The sequence below is a fragment of the Crocodylus siamensis genome, chromosome 2, assembly GCF_052110815.1.
Source record: "Crocodylus siamensis isolate JL-2025a chromosome 2, ASM5211081v1, whole genome shotgun sequence".
In the NCBI taxonomy this organism is placed as follows: Eukaryota; Metazoa; Chordata; order Crocodylia; family Crocodylidae; genus Crocodylus; species Crocodylus siamensis.
In genome coordinates this window covers 26,412,588-26,433,750 of record NC_143396.1, presented here as the reverse complement: position 1 = coordinate 26,433,750, position 21,163 = coordinate 26,412,588, and the positions used below count along the sequence as shown (strand labels likewise).

Below are 21,163 nucleotides of genomic sequence, written 5' to 3'. Positions count from 1 at the left end.
GGCTCCCACACCACTGGGAGCCCAAGCAGGCCACCCACTCCTGGCAGGGTGCAGTTTTAGGTCATGCCTGGGACCACAAGCCTCCTATCCATCCCCATAAGCTCTTGCCCTTACCTCCAAGATGTTCCGTACAGCCTTACAGCCAGGAAATGTTTCTGCCTGGCCTGTCAGCAGTTAACTGCTCTGTTTATATAGGCAGCCTGAGTTCTAAAATGGCCACCGTAATCAAGCACCTGCTGCCAGTTTGGCTCAGCCCTTAAAGTGGCAGGCACCAATAGTGCCCTGGCACACAGCACTTGGTAGATTTGGGAAAGGGATTGTAAGGATGGTCCAGGAAAAATGTGAGAGGTAAAGATTTTTGTGGGTGATATATTTTTATTGGAGCAACTGTATAGTTGAAAGGGATATAGATAAACTTTTATGTAGCAAATATCCCCTTCTTCAGGTCTCAAAGAAAAGAGCTGAATTTTAGTACCTCAGTCTTCTATAGTATCTGAACGGACACACTATGTCCATTGAAAAATACAAACTGAATTTATCAAAATTTACAGGGCACAGACAGAAGTGACAATTTTTGCCTGATCTGTCCACAGAAAGCAGTCTATAGCCATGACCAAACACAAGTGCATAGCTGCACACTGCTTAAAAGCTGGCCAACTGGGCAAAAATCTGAATCCTCATTGCATGACGGTTCAGATGAAGATGTTTCAAAGCAAAGCATCTTCTGGTAATTTCTGCCTGTGCTGCCTTCCAGCCTGTCACTGTTTTCAGAATGGGGGGGAGGGGAGGGGAGGAGCAGAGGGAGTTTAGTTTGGGTTTTTTTTTATCCCCACTGGAGGGTGGGGTGCATGTATTGGAGTCCCCCCTTGTGGGGGTGGGGCTCCAATTCACACACTGCACCTTCCAGTGCCGGCTGCGGAAACCCAAGAATGAGCTCCCTCTGCTCCCTTTCCCCCCTTTCATTCTAAAAACAGCCAGGGCTGGTAGGGAGCTGGCAGGTCAGAGGGGGCATCGCTAGAGGAAACCAGCTGGAGGCTCCCAGCCAGCAGCTAGATTCCCCTTCCCCTGGAACCAATATGGAATTTCTGTTTGGTCTGAGGGATCACTGCAACTCAGAACGCTTCCTGCAAAGCATTCTCCGTTACAGCAGGGAGCTGCACTTCTGTTTGCACTCACAGTGACTCATGAATTCCAGAGTAAGATGCAATGTGACACACTTTTCCCTCAGTGGAGATAGTAATTTTTGCTAGCTAACTGAAAAACAAGATGAGAAATAATTTAGATTATCAGGTCATAATTCAATTCATAGATTGAAAGTCTGGAAGGGACCTCAGAAGATCATTGGGTCCAGCCCTCTGTGCCAGGCAGGAAAGACAGCTGGGGTCAGGGGACCCCAGAAAAGTGACTATCCAGTCTCCTCTTGAAAATTTCCAGGGTAGGCAGAGTGTATACAGTACACATAAATGTGTTAATGTAAGAAAGAAACATTAGTGGTTCCATAGTTTATTATAAAGTTTTTAGCTTGTCAAGAAATACCATTTTTCTGTTTATTTTTACAATAAATCCAGAGCTGCCACCTTTAACATCAATTGCAACCTGGTTTACATAAAAAAATATATTGAATATATGACCACTCCTACAAGCAGTATTTTATTCATTAGCATTCCAAAACTGTAAATCAGGTTCCAAACATCATGTGATAGACTTAAATATGTGAATTATTAAAACATATTAATGTTTGGGTTCTTTTTATTTGCCTGTTGTTGCTTTTAGGATGCAAGTTTTCAAGCTTTTTTATCAACTTTGAAGATTAGGACCTTAATTTTTTTTAAATGGAAACTGAATTTCTGATAGATTTCCTAAAATCCAGGACTAGTACCTTCAAAATACAACTAAAACTATGATACCAAGCAATATCATACTCCATACTGCCTTTTGAAAATACTGCCTACCCCTTTTCCATTTTCTCTTTTTAATGTGAACAAATGCAATATTATTGCTCCACCAGTATAAAGATTAAGGCGGGTCCTATAAAAATGTATGCCTGTGCCGAACTTGATAAAAACTGAAGCCCTCAGAGCTGCTCATATTAAATGCATGTATCTGTGTTTGGAGGATCTGATCTATTAGCTGTAATTTTAAGAAACAATTTGCAAAATTAAAATCCAATTTCAACAGTGATGATTAACAGCACATAAATGACCAAATTTTGACAGCTGGCACAATACAATTTTCCCCTATAATTATCTGTACTTAAGACTGTAACCTACAATATAGATAATCGGGGATTCATACCACATAATAAATTAACTAGACATATAAACAATTATAAAAAATATAAAGCATAGTAATATCCATGCTAAAATAAGAAAAAATGATTTTTGTGAGGGCTAGACCCCCGCCCTCCATTATGTGCACCATATAAATTCACTATTGGCACTTGTAGGTACAAATGGAGTAGTTACTAGGCATATGCTGCTTACTGACGGATGATGGAGGACAGGATCCAGGTTTAAAAATGAAACTATTTACACTGATAAAAACATAATATAAAAACTTAAACAAAAACTGTTTGCTTAAAAATATATAAACTGTACACTGTAGCCTTTTTCGTAATCTTTTTGGAAAAAAAATTCCCTTCTCAAACTGGGTGCAACTATGTATTCAATTAATGTGCAGAAATAAAATCAGTATAGTTCATGCTAGCGTCAGCTGCTTCTGGGTGCAGTGTTTACATGTGTACCCAAGACCACAGCAGTCTGAGCCAGGGTGGCGCAGCCCCACACTGGCAGGGTCTCCAGGTGGTGGCATCAGAGGAGCTGGCTGGGGCATGAGGGTGTTATAGTCTGGGCCTAGGCAGCAGGCAGCCTCCTTGTGCCCCAGGCAGCCCTGGTCACTGTCTACATGTGCCTTTTGGTGGAGTTACACTCTACTGTAGGGTAGTACTGTCCCGGACAGTACTATCCTATGGTGGAATTAATTAATTTACTGTGCCCTAATACCAATGCATGTGTAGATTGTGATGCTTCACTGCAGAGCTAATTAGTCAGCTCTTCAGAAAAGTGCACAGTGAAAAATGCAACCATGGATGCACTCAGTTGATTTCTCCATCCATCATCACTCCATGCTTGCAAAAACAGCCTTTTTGGAATTGAGAAAATTCTTTTTCTTTTTCTTTGCAGCACTATGCAAACAAAATACTGGATCTACTTCATCACGGAAGAGAAATATCTTCTCTCCAGTGCCAAGCAGCTCTATGGCCTCTGCAGTTGCAGTGTTGAGTGAATTGGACTGGCTGGAAGTTTCCACAAAAGGGTGACTAGACAAACACTCCAGATGAAAGAATGATGCTCTTTCCATAAGTGCAAGTTGCTGTTTCTTTATCAGGCTAAATGAAGAAAAACAAATTGAATTTAAAAGTTATTATAAAAAAAGACAGTTTGTTACAAAGTGGAAGACTTGACTGCATAATCAGAACCCAGAAAACCATACCTAGATTTAAACATCATTTCTATTCCTGCCCCCATTTCCCACTACCTGATTTACTACTACTTTGCATGAAATACAATATTTAATAAAGTACATAGCCTTATTGCAACGGCTAAAACCAAAGGGAAAAGTATGTAAAAAGTGAAACAAATGTGAATGGGCAACTTTAATATTATTGCAGTGAAAGTGTGTATAAAGTATTCTGAAATATGAGCAACGTGATCACGTGTATTTCTAGAAACAGTGAAATAGTCAAGTGATATATACATAAAGGAATATTTTCAAGATTTCTAAAACACTTCTCACAAGAGAAATACTCTTGGGAAATGATACATGGTACAAATGTTGTCAATTTTCCCCAGTTAAAACTGATGTTTCCTTTACCTCTCTTTTCTCTTGTTTGTGCAATGCATATTCTCCAAATCTTTCCTTATCAGATCTTCTCTTAGTTTGCTCTCTAATGCTTGCCAGGTCCCTTGGTGCTTCCTGAGAAAATAATATTTTCACTATAATTTTAGTTCTCAACATGCATGTTGATAGTAACTTGAATACATTCTGTAAGTTAATTCAAGGTGTTTCATATTATATCACATAGATTTCAAACAAATTCATATCTTTACAAAGGACTAATGTACTGTTTTGATAGTTCACATTGCAACCTACAAGTGGCCCCTGGCAGATGTTGCATTTACTGTGCAATTAACTGGTTAATTGAACAATACATTTAGACACTACACATGCAAAACAATTATCACACAATAAAAAAATGGCCCATAAAATAAAAATGACCAACAGGCTATGAATGTGAAAAAAATGTAGAACATTTAAAAGTGTGTTCCTATCAAACTTTAATTTTAATGTGTGGCCTGTCACACATAAGGTGATAGTATTTGGCCAGGTCCTCCAGTATCCCAGGATAGACAACTCTCTCTTCCTCTTCTTCTCCCTCCCCCACTTTCTGCTTAAATCTGCTGCCCAAGGGCATAGTAGCAGATTTCATAGACATTAGGGCTGGAAGGGACCCCGGAAGATCACTGAGTCCAGCCCCTGCCCAAACGGCAGGAAGTCAGCTGAGGTCAGTGGATCCCAGCAAGATAAGCATTCAATTTGCTCTTGAAGGTGTTCAATGGAGGTGCTTGAACCACCTCCAATGGCAGGCTGTTCCAGACTTTGGGGGCTCAGACAGTAAAGAAATTCTTCCTTATGTCCAGCCTGAAATGGTCTCGCAGTAGTTTATGACCTTTCAACCTCATCTTCCCTTCGGGTGCTCTTGTGAACAAACGTTCCCCCAGATCCTGGTGGGCACTCCTGATAAACTTATAGGTGGCCATCAGATCACCCCTGAGCCTATGCTTTTGTCGTAAGGTCTGTTTTTCTGACCTCTAATCATGCACGTAGCTCTTCTCTGGACTCTCTCAAGCTTCTCCACATCCTTTTTGAATTGTGGAGCCCAAAACTGGATGCAGTACTTCAGCTGCGGCCTCACCAAGGCCGCGTACAAGGGGAGAATGATGTCCCAGGATTTGCTTGAGAAGCATCTATGGATGCAAACCAGCATTTTAGTCGCTTTAGTAGCCGCAGCATCGCATTGCAGGCTCATGTTCATCTTGTGGTCTATGATGACCCCCAAGTCTCTTTCTTCCGTAGTGCTAGCCAGCGTAGCACTGCCGAGCCTATAAGGATGCTGCAGGTTTTTCCTCCCAAGGTGGAAAACCTTGCATTTTTCGGGGTTAAACACCATCAGGTTCTCATCCGCCTATTTTCTGAGCCTCTCCAGGTAAGCCTGGATCACCCGCCTGTCTTGTGGTGTGGATGCTTTGCCCCAAAGTTTGGTGTCATCGGTGAACTTGGCCAGTCCGCTCCTGACTCCAATGTCCACATCATTAATGAAGATGTTGAACAATATGAGTCCAAGGACAGAGCCTTGGGGGACCCCACTGGTCACAGGACACCATGATGAGTGACTGCCATCAATTACAATCCTCTGGGTCCGACCACAGAGCCAATTTCCCAGCCAGCGGATCATAGTGGACCCAAGGCCAATTGGCCAGTTTCACCAAGAGGTGATCATGGGATACCAGATTGAAGGCTTTTTTGAAGTCAAGATATATGATATCAATCTCTTCTCCCTTGTCCAGGTGATAGGTCACCTGGTTGTAGAAGGAAATGAGATTGGGCAAACAAGACCTACATACAACAAACCCGTGATGGCTATGCCTTAAGATGTTGGTGTCAGCTCATCCATTAAGGATGGCCTCTTTAATAAACTTTTCTAAGATCTTCCCCAGAACAGAAGTCAGGCTGATGGGCCTATAGTTAGCCAGATCCACTTTCCTCCCTTTCTTGAAGATAGGCACCACATTGGCCTTTTTCCAGTCTTCAAGCACTACACCAGATCGCCAGGAGTTTTCAAAGATCTGTGCCAGTGGCTGGGCTATGATGCTCGCCAGTTCCTTGAGTACCCCAGGGTGTAGATTGTCAGGGCTGGCTGACTTGAAGGTATCCAGCTTCTCAAGATGTTCCTTCATGAGGTCAGCATTTATGGAGGGCAGGGGATCTCCCCCACCTGGACCTCCCCGTCCCATAGTGGGCATGGGTGTCCCATGGTACTGATGAAAGACCAACGCAAAGTACCCATTTAATAGGTTGGCTTTTTCCTGGACGTCAGTTGTCAGTTGCCCCATCTGGTTCAGCAGGCGTCCAGTGTTGCCCTTGCTTTTCCTCCGGCTCCCCACGTATCTGAAAAAGGACTTCTTATTGTCCTTGATGAGCGAAGCTAGTTGGAGTTCAGTTGCAGCCTTGGCTTTCCTGGATTTTTCCCCGCAGGACCGGACCAGTGCAGAATAATCCTCCTTGAAGTTGAATCCTATTCTCCATCCTTTGTAGGCTTTTCTTTTTAGCCTTAGGTCTACTAGGTCCCTGGAGAGCCAGGGGGGCTGTTGTGCCCTCTTGCTGCCTTTCCTCCATGTTGAAATAGACTTAGCTTGTGCATTGAGGATCACTCCCTTGAGGAGCAACTACCCTTCTTGAACTCCCCTCTCCCTGGGTCATGGTCCCTTAGGGCCTGACTGACAAGCCTCTTAAGCTTGTCAAAGTCGGCTTTTCTTAAGTCAAGGACTTCTGTGTTGCTGACTGACTTGTCAGCTTTACGGCAGATGGTGAAGGTGATCAGCTCGTGGTCACTGTCACACAGCTTCCCATCGATCACTAGGTCACAGATTAGGTCGTCCCCCGTAGCCAGTACCAGGTCGAGCAGCGCTTTGCCTCTCGTTGGCCCACAGACTTCTTGAGTCAGGTAGAGGTCATCCACGCACAAGAGGAAGCTTTGCGACCGCTCAGATTTTGCTGAGTGATCCTCCCATGAGATGTCCGGGTAATTGAAGTCACCCATGACAACCATGGTTCTGGAGCATGTGGCTGCAGCCAGTTCCCGGGCGAACTCCTGGTCAAGCTCAGGACTTTGGATGGGAAGTCTGTAGTAGACTCCTACCGCTGTGTCCCCTGTGCCATGTTGCCCACAAATTTTAACCCAGAGGGTCTCTAGCTACACCCCCTCCCCTTTTATCTACACAATCCCTCCTGTACGGGGTATAGCCATCTATACCTGAGGTCCAGTCATGGGTGGAGTCCCACCAGGTCTCTGTTATCCCAATGACATCATAATTATTTGCATTGAGCAGGAGATGAGCTCCTCCTGCTTGTTCCCCAAGCTCCTGGCATTTGTGTACAGGCAGGCAAGTGTCCCCTTGGGGGTTCTTGCCACAGATTGTACCAGGGCTGGGGCAAGGGTGGGCTCCCTTAAGTGCCTTGGGCCACTGGCTTTGCAAGGGTTGCTCAACGGGCCAGCAGTGGCAGTTGTCCCCTCGCCCCTCAGCTGGCTTAGTTTATATAGCCCGCTGGAACAGGTGAGCCAGTCTGGCTGAGAAGAGCCTCCTCCCCAGGGGAGATAGGTGGAGGCCATCTCTTCCCAGCAGCTCGCTGCCTCTCTCACCAAAGAGCAGGCTGTTGTCATGGAAGCCAAACCCTTCTTTGGTTCACTATGTGGATCCTCCTCTCCCTCCTCAGCCCATAGCCTCAGACTGGGAGGATCGATGAGAACACCACCTCTGCCCCCAGACCCTTTCGTCCCGCACCCAAATCCCTGTAGTGCCTCATGATCCGGCTGGGAGCGCTCTGAGCTGTGTCATTGGTGCCCACATGAATAAGGAGCATAAGATAGTGGTCTGTGGCCTGGAGGAGCTTTGGAATCTTCTCCGCCATGTCCCAGATGCATGTCCCTGGGAAGCAGCATACTTCCCAGGCTAAGGGGTCGGGGCGGCAGATTGCCCCCTCAGTCCCCCTCAGATTGGAGTCTTCCACAACAGACACCTTGTTTTGTCTTGAGGAGAGCGGGGACGGTAGCTGTAGTTGAACCTGTGGGAGCTGGCAACTCAGCAGGCTCTGATGGAGCAGCAAGAGGTGTGTACCTGTTGCTAAGCTCTGGTGGGGCAGGGGCCTTGGTGCGGCAGGCCTTAGGGCCCTTGACCACCTTGGTCTGTGCCCCTGACTGGACAGAGTGGGAGGTCCCGGAGTCCTCCTTTGTCCTGGAGGGAGATGGTGGCCTACCCTCTAGCTCCCGGGGGAGAAGGGCCTGGCAGCAGGAGTCAATCTCCTGCTCACAGTCCCTGATGGCATGCAGTCTCTGGACTGTGGCCTGAAGCTCCTCCAGCTGGCATGCCAGAGACCCCAAAAGGGAGCAGACCCCACACGGGGAGGTGGGCATGCTGTCAGGCCCCAGAGCCTGAAAAAGGGACAGGCAGCCCCACAGTCAAGAGCCAGAGGCTCTGTCTGCATGAAGCCCGGAACCATGGGCTCTGTCTGGGTGGTGGTCTCTGAGGTGCCCGAGGGGGGGGCCACGGAGCCCAGGGGGACCCTTGGGGTGCATCACGTGCCCATCCATGTCATGCCTCTCGTAGGCTGGCTACGGCTGGGACTATCTACCCTGGGGACTTTGCAGGCAGGGTCATGGGCCCTCCCGTCCCCCCTCCTGTGCAAACTCCGCGCAAACTCACGTGCCAGAAGACAAGTGTGCCTGTTTGCGCAGCCTGGTCACATGGCTCCCTGGGGGGCTGGGTGAAGTAGGGGCCTGGGCAGGGGCTTGACACGGAGCCGCCTCCTCCCACTCAGAGAGGGGTTAACCCCTTCCCACCACAAGCCCTGCTTGCCTCCAGCTGTGCTGGGGGTTGGTGGGGGGCTCCACGGCTGCTGGGGGTGTCTGGGAGGCTTTGGGGGAGCAGGGGCATGGCGGGCTTTCACCTGTGCATCTCTTGCCGCTCCGGAGCCTAACTGGGGTTTTTTTTGCTGTTGGCGGGCCCTTTTAAACTGCGTGCATGTGAAGTGGGCCCACCATTGGAGAAAGCTGCTCTCGAGCAAGGGGGGGGGGCCCTGCCCGGGATCTGGGGGGCCCTGTCCTACTGGAGGGGGACTGGTGAGTACCCCCTCCTATCTTTCTCTCTCCCTGGGGGGCTGGGCCAAGTAGGGGCCTGGGCGGGGGCTTGACCCGGCTGGGCTCCACGCAGCTGCCTCCTCCTAGTCAGAGAAGGGTTAACCTCTTCCCACGATGAGCCCTGCTTTCCTCCAGCAGTGTTGGGGGTCGGCAGGGGGCTCCGCGGCTGCTGGGGGTGTGTCTGGGGGGCTTCGAGGGAGCGGGGGCGTGGCTGTTGGATGATATCATGACTCACTGCCTAGCCTCTCTTTCTTCAACTAGCATTCAAGGTTGATGCTTTACGAAGCCATTAGCACTTCTCTTCGAAACCGAAAGTATAAATCAACACTCAAGTGACATGCTTTACTTGACTGACACAGAGAGAGATGGGGGAGAGAACTTTGAGCCCTGCCACTCCTGCCCCCTGCCCTTCACAGAGTTTCCCCAGATATGCACAAGGGTTGGAGGAGTATCTTGTTCATCCAGGGGGAGCCCAGCTGATCTCTTAGTCTCAGCACAACTGCAGACAGGGATGACAGCCCCTGCTAGGAGCTCTCCTTGCTGGCAACACTGGCAGAGCAGGTTTCCAAATGCTCCCCCCGACAGCTTCCCTTTTGAATGTGAAACTGGTCACATGCGCTAGGGACAGAAGTTACACATAAACTGGTTTAAGTGATCAGAAACTGGTTTAAATGTGTAAAAGAACAAAAGTTCAGTGCACATAAACCAGTTTCAAAATGGTCAAAACTAGTTTAAGATAAACCTGGTTGAAAATAGTATCAGATTTAACAGATTGGGATCAAACCGGTTTATGGAACTTCTGTCCATAAGACCCCTTCCTGGTTTAAGTTAAATGAGAGTTTAAAGGAGAGCATGCTTTTCAGCCCTGGGCTGGGCTGGGCTGGGCTGCCTGCTTCAGAGAGCAGGGCTGGTCCCACCCCTCTGTTCTCTAGCTACACTGGGGGTGGGAATGAGGCCAGCCTGGCACTGCCCCCTAAGGCAAAGGGGCAGGGAGGGGATTTATTCCCCTCTCCTTGTCCTCTCCCCGCACGGGATCCCAGCTGGGGTCTGCCTCGCTGGGACAGAGCAGTCCCTGTCAGGGTCCCGCCTCCCCTTGCCTCTCCAGAAGCAGGGGTGGGAGTGTGGCCAGCTGCTGGCTGACATGGACTCCTAAGGTGAAGCAGGCAGGAAGGGAGTTTATTCTCCCCTCCCTCCCCTCTTTCCATGGGGCCCCAGATGGGGTTTGCCTGGCTGGGGTGCAGCAGCCCCTGTCAGGGCCCTTCCCCACTTCAGAGGCAATGGTGTGGTCCTTGGAGGCAAAGGAAGGGGGTTTAGTCCTCCCTCCTTGGGGGAACCCAGCTGGGGTTTGTCAGGCCATGGTAGCACAACCCCTTTCAGGGTCCCTCCACAATTGCTGCTCCAGCAGGGGCTGCTTTGCTCCAGTGAGGCAGACCATGGTTGGGGTCAGGGCAGGGGGAAGAGGGGAGAATAAACCCCTCCTGCCTCCAAAGCCTGGTAAGCGCTCCTTGCCTGCTCCCCCTCCAGGCACACCACATCTGGGGTCCCTGTAGGCCAGGGTGGGGGGTTAAATCCCTTCCCATTCATACTCAGGCCTGCCAGGGCCTGGCCATACCCCCTCCTTCCGCTCTGTTTCCCTACTGCCTGGCCACTGCAGAAGGGAAGGGAGGGCTTGCTCTAGTACCCCCAGCTTCTGCCCTGAGCCATTGCAAGAATGTGGCTGAATTTCTAGAATCAAAAGTGAATGTCTATTCACTTGCTTGCCAGTTCAATCTACACAGGTTAGATTAACCTGCAAAGCTCAAATCAATTCAGGCTCGGGCTTTTGGAATGTCTATACTTAGCCATAGTGTGATAGTTTTTACTGAACTGCCCATTGCTTGATAGAAGTAACATCTGCCAGAGGCCTATTATTTTTTACAATACTTACTGCCTTCACACTTAGTCTAAATTTACCAATATCAACAGTGAAAAGAAACATTGTTGATAACTAAATGCATTTGAAGCCAATAAACGTAAAATAAAAAAGGCTGCAATAAGTAAAAATATGGAAAGAAAATATTGCAAAACAAAGTCATTTACTATAACTGTGAAGTCCATACATCACATTTTTCCTTTCCCAAACTTAGGCAGATTATTGCTAAGATATTTGAAACGATCTTGATATAGATAAAAAATTTGCTATTTCACATAGGGTTTTTATTTCCCTTCAAAGAACATTTTAGCAAGGAAACTACTCATCTGCTTGTTCTTTTGTTATCACTGCTGTTGTCCAGATAGACTATTCCTTGAATGTAATAACTTCCATTTGTTACTTCTCAGAAGAAAATTCACATGCTTACCTCTTTCTACAGCTGCCAGATTCCTCTGTATTTTTGTCACTTTCAATAATGCCATCTGAATACTTATCACTGATTGAATCCAGAACAGAAAGAAGTTCACTCTGTGAACTTAAAGGCAGCAGTAAGTTCAGCAGTCTGTGCAACATCCCTACTGGTACCATTGTCAGTTTGGTTAGATAACCTGCCAATCGGAGCTCCTAGAAGAATTGGTGATGAGAGGGAAGAAACTTTAGCACTAAAAGAAAAAAAATACCAATAACTTTTAACTGAATACCTGAAAGACTGTAATAGTTGGAATAAAAGAGTAGGAATATTTTTTATATTAAAAGCTTAGAGAACCATTATGTCCTATGTGTTCACTCCTAGCATTGAGCAGTGTGTGCACTAGTGCCTTTAACTGAGTATTGGATCCTGGAATTTTAGGATTGGAAGCAGTACATGAATAGCTACACAATTATTTTTTCATTTAGAAGCTAGCTTGTATTTGCAGGAAACAAGTAAAGCAAATGTGTTCTAGAACTGAAGATTTCACAGTGAATAAAATGAAGTATCTACCCCCTGATTCCTGCAAAGGAAACCAACAAAAAAAGAAAAAAGGAATGGATCATAAAAGACATGTATATTCCTTGATCTGCAGATACCATGAAACAATGGCTAAGAGAAATGTGAATTAATGCTGTTTTTAAATAGATGCAATTCAGAAATCTAATTATGACAACTTAAAATCAACATTCCTAAGTAATTTACTGTTCATCAGTTCAGTGGAAAATCCAGCTGTTGGGCTATTTAGTATACATACAAATATTTGAATGGGCAGCAATAGTAGCATGTAGTTGCTGCCAATGTTTACTGGTGGTGAGAACAAAGGATGCCTCCATCTCATTCAGATACCGTGTCATCTCCATTCCTACCCATAGGGCAAGAGTAAAGTAGATTCATCTTCACCCCAATACCAAAGACTCAAAGGCTTCCTGGGTATCTAAACAAAACCCGCTGCCTACTTTTTCCCAGGAGCCAAAACACAGCTGTCAAAACTCCCATGCCACCTGGCAATATCTAAACTGTACAGCAATACAAAAATCTGTAACACATCAACATCAATGATGCTATACTGATTGTACTGTATGAGGCAAGCAGTGAGCTAGAGGAGGCAATGCTAAAGGTCCTATATCTTTGCTGAAAACATTTTAAGTATAATGTGCCACAAACAACACAGGCTTTTCAGCTCCTCTGTCTGCTCCCAGAAGATACTGCAGTAGTTACACTGGAATAGTTCTATTCAGTTCCAGCTGCTCTAAACAGTAGCATATACACTGAAGTGAGACTCCGCACTGTTTACCAGCCTGTGGGCACGTCTACACATTCCTATGGTGACGTTGTTACTGAGCTGTGATTTAGTACTTCCTTCTGGCACGGCGAAGTAACTCCTGTACTGCATCCTGCACATGGTGCACAGGTAGTTTTTGCTGCTCACCATAGCAGTGTGCTAAAATAGTGAGTGTGCGCTGCTACAGTCAAGTAGCTGCTGATCATGTGCAGACTCACATGATCACTACATCATGTAGGGCGACGTGTGAATGCACCCTGTGTCTACTAGATGTGGGGGATTAGTATCAAGCCCAAGTCACAAGCACAACAAGATGTTCTGAAACAAGAAAATAGAGAGTGTAAAAACATCATTTTCTCTGTCTACAATGGATTCCAAATGTCAAAGCAGCTGTTAAAAGTGTGCATGCAGAATTTATACAGCTGTATGGAACAGACCTGCAGAATAGATCAGGGAAATCCAGACTAGGAATGCCTAGGTAACACTGCAAAACTTTCCTTTTTGAGAAAGCTACTCTACCATGAAAACAAACTGTACATTCACCACCATCTACCATCTCACTTACTGAAAATGCCCCAATCCACAAAATCAACAAGCAAACAAAATAAAACAAAAACATCAACGAACCAAACGAAACTATAGCCACATCCCAAGCAGAGATTTTACACTAAAGAGAGAGGGAAGCCACTGACTTCACAAAGTCCATGGGGGACTTCACTACTGCTATAGACTTGACATTGGAGATACTCAGAAACTATAATAGGAAGCAGCAAGCGTGAAACCTTATAATAGATAGGAGCTATAGGAATATTTGTATGAAGTTTTTGGACACTGACTGTCACAGAATCTTATAAGAGGCAATTAAAAAAGAAATCAAGTTCTTGACAGCATATAAGGCACCATTCCCTCTTTCTGAAAGTCTGGATACCTCAGGTAAGACATTTAATTTAATAATTTATACAAGGATGACAAAAATATCCTGACATTTTCTAAAACTGTCCTCTTAAACATGTAGCTTTTCTAACTCTCTGTTTCTTAGATTCCATGCAGAATGTCAGTTGGATAATGAAGAAACATCCAAAGCCATTCTAATTCAGAGCTGCTTATAGCACTGTAATTGCTGCAAGATATGAATTCTGTCAAATGCAAGAGAAGTAACATAAACCACCCACTGACCTGGTACAAATGAGTAGATTAATGTAAGTAAAATGATTATGACTGTCTATAATTTGGCTATGAGCAGCACCCTTCACATAAACACCCAGCACCCCTGTTTCAGTTTAAAGCGAAAATGATGAGTGTGTGATGGGGAAATGGAGCGGGGAGCTAGTATTGCTAGGTCAGGGAGCATACAAGATGAGATTGGAGGACTATACCCATTTGCAGTTAGGTGCTCAGACACCACGATGGAGACGACATTACAGGTATGGACAGGAGTTCATTTGTAGTGCTACAAAAGGTATCAGTACTTTGCAGCACTACAGAAATTTAGCACTATGCATCATATAGTTGTTCAAGACCTCTGGCTGGAGAGACACAAAGCAGCTGCAAAGGTGACTCCAGCCACGGGCAATAGGGGTCTTCTTTGTTCCCCCCATCCCACAAAACACAGGCTCCCTCTCAGCTGTGGCTACATCAAGTTGGCATCAGCCCCTCTGGTGGCAACTGCTGATTGGTCCCCCTGCCCAATCAGTGGTCACTACTCCTGGCAGCCCCATCAACTGCTGTTATGGAGTGGCATGGTGTAGCTGGGTGGGCTATAAGGGAGCAGGCACTCTCTCGCCTTTGGAAAGGGGCCGGAGGAGAGGATGGCTGTAGATTACTACAGGTCCTATGTGTAACGAGCGCTGATGGGAAGCTGCTCTTTGAAAGTGTTAATATTCTGTAGCACATTTAACATCTTTGTGGTGCTGAATGCTTGCTTTTGTAGGACTCCAAAGGTATATTTAGCACTACAGATATAACACCTGTCCATGGCTAGATTTCATTGTAGGTCACAGTGGCACATATTCCAGAGTGTGATGATTTGAAAGGGGTTAAATTGGAGAAGCCAATTTACGCTCCATATTTCATGCTTTCACTGGTAGTATCTTTTCTTCTGATTTCCTGATTCTACTGTATATCCTGACATTTATCTGTATGCAGCTGTAACTGCAATAACCCTTGATAATCTTTGCCCCCTAGGAGGGATAGATACAGAGATTTATGAGTCTACTCCTGCCTTTCAGACAGTGACCTGAAATGAGATTTATACTTTGTAATTCATTAAAATTAGGTGACTGGACCCAGGAGGGTAATTTTAAAAAATGAGGTAGATGACTAATTTTTCTTTATAGACAACAAAAGATTAGAGGTGATTCACAGATTTTGTGAATCACCTCTAAAGGCTAATCCACAAAAAGCCACATGCTGAGCAGGAAGCATCTAGTCCTAGACAATAAGAAATGCTGAGATCCCAGTAATTTCTACAGCTTATCCACCTGACTCAGGGATGTCCCGCTGCAGACTTAGGCAGAGCTTAGCTGGATCATGACACATTTGGTGGTAATTAGACACCTAGCTACTCAGCCTACGGCACTTCTTCAGAGTTCAGAAGTCACGGTTTAGATTCCTTGGGAACTCTCTGAACCAAAATATGGTCACTGAATAGGAAATGTAAAACCTGCCAACACATTTTCACCACCTTCACAATAACCACACCCCACAACAGAACCATTAACATTACTGAATCTTACACCTGCACCTCCAGAAATGCCATATATCTTATCCAGTGCACTAAATGCCTGGATGGAAAATATGTATGAGATACCAAACATCAACTACATACCAGAACAAACACACACTGAAAATCTATCAAAGACAAAACTACCCAGTTACCTGTAGGGGCACATTTCTCACAAGACAACCAATCTCTCTCCGATCTCTCAGTTCTAATCCTCAAAGGGAATTTACAAAATACCTTTTGCAGACCAGCCTACAAACTTCACTCCATCAACCTACTGGATACAAAAAAACATGGACTAAATATGGACATTGGCTTTATGGCACACTATAAGCTGCCTAACATCTGATTCCCCAGACTACCTCTCTACTATTTACCAGCTGCATGTTATCATTACCAAGTCTACCCCCTACCTACCTGTTTCTTAACCACTGACTGCCTCAATCTGCATTTTCACTGACTGGTATTCCTGCATACAGTCCTCTGGCTTCTATTCTGGTCTATCTCATCCAGGAAGAGCTCAGAACATCTGCAGACACTTCCTCAGCCTGAAGAAGGGTGTTTGTACCTGAAAGCTTAGAAAGAAGATTTTTTTCCAACTATTGCAGTTGGTCTAATAAAAGATACTGGATTTACCCAAAGAACCTTGGATGCCTAATAGGTTCTTCAGCTGTGGAAGTACAAGGCTTCTAGGTTGCTTCTAGGGACTTAGGCTCATAAATTCTGCCTCAGACCCATTTTAGGTACCTGAAATGCTGTACTGCATCTCACACTGTCTCATCAGGCAGACCTAGCTCATGCTGGTAGCCACTCAGGAGCTATGCACTGCTAAAAGATTGGGGTAGGGTACTTACTGCTTAAGGCCTGGTGTTGCCCTTCCAAACTGGGAAGAATTAATTTACGGGCTCTACTCCACCGAGTAAAACAAATTCCTCTGTCTGATAACATGTGGGAACACCAGTTATTTCTTGTGTTGCTGTATCTGAGTTTGTATTTTTTGAATTTACCCAAAGCAAAAACATTCATATATGAATGGTAATTTAAATCAGCATCAGCAGAACTACTACAAGGAAGTCAAAATAGCTGAAACTGAGTAATACCTATTCAAATAACTAATGCAAAAATCAATTAACTCTATTTGAGTTGTGATTTCATATTTGCTTTGCCCTTTTCACATGAAACTCCACCCAGATCATCTGGGGCTTGTGCAAACAATGACTAGGGTACCTGGGGCTACAACGGTATGCTCATTTAAAATCACATTCTTGGGTAAGGGGCTTAAGATCCTGAACCCACCATAACTCACTGGCCTAAATGGGAGCTGTAACTAAATTAAGATAGTAGGGCCAAAACATTGAACCTGAACAACTTAAAATTAGGTACGTGAACAATTATTGAGCACCTGTAGCTAACTTCAGTGGGTACTACACTGACTTGTGGCAATGAACTTAGTTTTAAATTCAATTTAAAACCAGCAACTTGTATAAATAGCATAGAAATAATAAAGGCTAGCTAGCACTTGTCACACTAATTTCTGCTCTGTCAATTGTACATGATTGATTTTATATAATTTCCCATTTTATTTGTTTTCCCAATCTATCTGTTTTTTAGGAAGAACACTCAGAATTCAACATGAACAGCGATTACAAACACGCTACTCTGTGCACCTTGTTAATCGACTCTTCAGACCTTTCCTCTCAGAAATATGAGCAGTAGGCAAGTTTTAGGTTGGAGACTATTGTTATATCTGCTGTGGACAAGAGTTTTCTTCCGTATATCAGCAGGCAGGTGTATTATAAAAATTAGATGCACAGAATGTACCCAAAACAGAGGATCTCCTTGCTTATATATATAAATCAATAAAAAAATTATTTTCTATCCACATGCTGATTTTACATGGAGCACACAAAAAGACTATTTTCTCACACACCACATGCCTCCTCCCTAAATACAACACACACTTTGTCTCTGGGAAGACAGAATGGAAAAAAAAGATTATTCCAGACTTATGGCTGTATAAAGCAGGGTCAGAGCCTAATATTCAGCTCACTCACCCTCTCTTGCTTAAAGAAAAGCTGAAACCCTAGCTGCTGCTGAAGACTGGTTTCCACAGTTGGATCTACAATTTTGAAAAGAGCTAAGAGTCTCCAGAGCTGTGAAAATGAAGAAGAGAGACAAGGAGCAGACAACAGACAAAAGAATTGCCAGAAGAAAGGTTAGCTTCATTTGTGAAACAACAAGACAATAAAAAGGAGAGACAATCATTAATATGTCTGGAATGAAGAACAACAAGCCATTAAGTCAATTGATTCCCTTAGCTGCCTGACTAAAAATGTCACTGCTGCTGCCAGGTGGATCATGAATCAAAGCAAGGTGCTTCTATTCTGGGCAAATTCAGCTTCCCCACTTAAGACGTGCATCCCAGTTCTAAGGGGTTGATTTTTGGGGAATGGGTACGTGTGCATGCAGGTAAATATGTTGTTCAGGGTGTCTGTCACATAAATAAAACTTAAACCACAAGTCCTCCATCTTGTACAGTGCATCTACTGTATAAGTAGATGTACAGTAGTTATAGGTTCTCAATAATAGTTCAGGTTTTCAATGCAGCAATACTCTGAATTTTCTCTGGTGTCAGATGTTTTTGTGTCCTCAGGCTAACTATGCTGGCTGTTATTCAGGATCGCTTTGTTCACTTTTTAGTGTGTCAAGCCAAAGGAAGTAGATTCCATGACAACTATGAAATGCATTGCTTACATCTATCAGTCTCCTGAATCATGTATTTCTCAAGTTGGAAGAATCTGTTCTATATGTGTGTGTGGCTTTTTAGAAACTTGACAAAACAATACTGGAATAGCATACATTTTAGGTGGCAACCATGTGTCTGCCTTCTAATGATCTGACCAAGCTTGACAGATTTCAAGATTTTCAACTGCCAGTACAGCAACACAAAAAATAGTTATTTGGATTGTAAGGGTTGAGCTAAGTGCTACCTGATACCATATATTTGTATATTACCTGGCAGAATTAGGCCCTATTCTGGGTTGGTCCTTAGGGGCTACCATAACAAACACAAGTACTTATAAATGATATCCAGAAACTTCCTATGGCAGCTAGTTGAAAAGGAGCCAGATTGAATTTTTTCTTCGATTCAGTCAGAAGATGAGTAACCCCTACGCCAGGGGTGTCAAACATGGTACGAATTCAGCCTGTGGAGCCATATCGTCCAGCTCCTGGTCTGGCAGTTCATGGCCTTCCCCTCACATGCTGGATCCAACATCCCTGGCACCCTCTCCAGCTGGTCTGGTACACGAGCTAGACAAACCAGCTGGTTTGGAGTGGATGCCAAGCGCAGCATGGGTCCTGAAGGGGATGCTGTACGCAGCACAGTCCTGGACTGCCTAGAGGCATGTGGGGAGGGTGGTAGGAACCTCTGGGTCCCCCTCATGCCAGAGCTGGTCCTTGCTTTGCCTAGTTCAGGACTGAGCCATATGTAATACCCACTTCGGCCAGTCTGGGATTTGTGCTGAACACGGAGTCCTCTCTGGACCAGCTGGACCGGACACCATGTGAACCTCATGTCCTGATCTAGCCAGAGCAGGTGCCATGAGAAGCGGAGTCCTGAACCAGCTGGATCAAGCACCACTGACTCTGGATCTGGTGGAGCGGGTGGTCTTGCATAGACTGGTCTTGCAGCAGTTGGGCCAGATGAGTTTAAGAGCCCTGCCATAGGCTAGAGAACACTCAAGCCCTCTGGTCTAAATGGAGTGTCTCTGTCTGCTTGTGGCCTTCCTTTCTAGTCTGCAGAATCCTACACAGAAAGTAAAAACCTTACAACTGAGTCACCTGTAAAGCTTTCAGCCTTAATGCAATGGCATGAAACATTGAGAAAAACATTCCTAGCTCTCATTATCAGTGGTGTGGGTTCCCTCTTATACACTCAGATTATGTATTATGTCCAAGAACCAACCCTAAAGTAGCGCAACATTTGAACAGACAGAAACTCTGAGAGGTAGTGATGTTGTAACTGTATTAGAAATTGAATTTATCCAAATTGTAATCCTTCCAGACAACAGCAGCAAAGGAACAAACTCCCGCAATATCTGTGAACATTTCGAGGTAAGGACATTTTCTGAAGGTGGGTTGTAGAATTGAGAAGCTGGATTATTTTAGAGCCATAGAGTCATAGAGTCAGTGGACTGGAAGGAGCATGTAAAATCATCAAGTCTAGTCCCCTGCCATAGACAGGAGCTTAAAAAACTCAAACTAGTTTAACAAGGTGCTTATCCAGCCTTCTTTTGAACAACTCCAAGGATGGCGATTCCACCACCTTGTGCATGAGCTTGCTGTGTTACATCATGTTTACCCAGGAAATGTGGCAGTCCCCAAGCAGACCAAGACCCTAATGGGATCTTTATCCTCTGGTTTTACAGTTCCCATTCTATAAGTGGCAGTCTGATTTTTAACAGCCCATGTCATTGCTAAGTAAACATCATAATGGTACATTTGAGGTTCCAGACCATTCTCCTAATTAGCCCACATGATTATCAAACAATCTCTGATTTAAATATCTTGAAATTACCCAGACACAGATACTGAGAGTGCTAATAGTAAAGGAGTGCATCTCTAAAGTCAGAGTATTGTTCATAATTTGCAGATACACCAGATATTACAAGATTAATATGTGAGAGCTAGAAAAAAAAGCATGAAAAGAGCTCACATGCCATAAATTACTTAAATCTTAGAGATCAGTAAAGCCCAAAGTATTGTATGTTTCAGAAAGGTCCATAAGTCTTTGCAGTTTCCATAACTCATCTGATGGTTTATTTCCTCTTGATCAATAGAAGTTAACTTTATCTTCTATCTCTCTTGTACCTTTTTTCAAATTTAAGGTATAGCACTGTATGCAAAAGTTCACACAACACATTTAACTTTAGAAGCTAATCTAGTCATAAAGGCAATGTTGAACTGAACAAAAGATTTAGTCTCTTCTGTCCTGGAAAAGCACCTTACGCTTTTTAATTATCATACAGACTGACATCAGGACTGACATCTAAATGTTATTATCTCATTTAAACGAATATTTCATTATCATTGCCCATTGAACTGCTCCTTGTTAAAATAATTTTGTTAAATGGGATACTGCTCCACGAATATATGTTACTGAAAAAATAAAGTTGGAACCATCTCAGCATTATAAGTGACATTTATAGCCATGATGATAACGGTGTATGGAGTGATTTTTTTTTGTTTGTCTGATATCTTTTTTGGATCAACTGTATAGTTGGGAGAGATATTGGACAAGTTGTCAGGTGCAAAGTTCCACCACAAAGTGATCTGAAGAATGGCACTTTGTGCTGGGAACCTTGTCCGACAGCTCTCTCAAATATACAGCTACCACAAAAATTCCTTGCCTCTCATCAGTCTTATGTAAACTATTAAAGCTATAAATGAGCCAGTATAGGATTTGCAGTTTTACGGGCATAACTGGTTTGAGAGTTACCTTCCCATGAATATTTCTGTTGTAAGAAGTTTACAAAAGTGTACAGTAGAAATTGTCATGATTGGCTGCAAAACTATTCTTTTCACCTATGCAAAAAAGTTCCTGGGTAAACAACTGTGAGCTGTGTGCAGTAGGCTGTGGAAACAAATACCACTGGAATGAATTTAAGGATTAAATAGGATTCAGTCATTAGTGACTGCTTTCCAAATGTCAGACAGCCAAAGCCAACAAGGTGGTGAGATGGTTTGATAAAATGGTTTTAGAAAAGAAAAGCAAACAAGAAAATCAAAAGACAGCTAAA

General features: G+C 44.3%; 1 protein-coding gene across 1 annotated transcript in view; it reads right to left on the bottom strand.

Moving 5' to 3' along the window:
* Positions 1 to 1,487: 1,487 nt before the first annotated feature.
* Positions 1,488 to 21,163, bottom strand: part of EVC2 (EvC ciliary complex subunit 2) — a 181,904-nt gene continuing 162,228 nt past the window's right edge. Inside the window, exons 18-20 of the mRNA XM_090035570.1 lie at positions 11,314 to 11,510; positions 3,874 to 3,975; positions 1,488 to 3,388 (exon numbers count right to left, since the gene is read on the bottom strand). Coding sequence (XP_089891696.1) covers positions 3,118 to 3,388; positions 3,874 to 3,975; positions 11,314 to 11,510 — 570 coding nt within the window. The 3' untranslated portion in view covers positions 1,488 to 3,117. The remainder of the gene's footprint in view (positions 3,389 to 3,873; positions 3,976 to 11,313; positions 11,511 to 21,163) is intronic.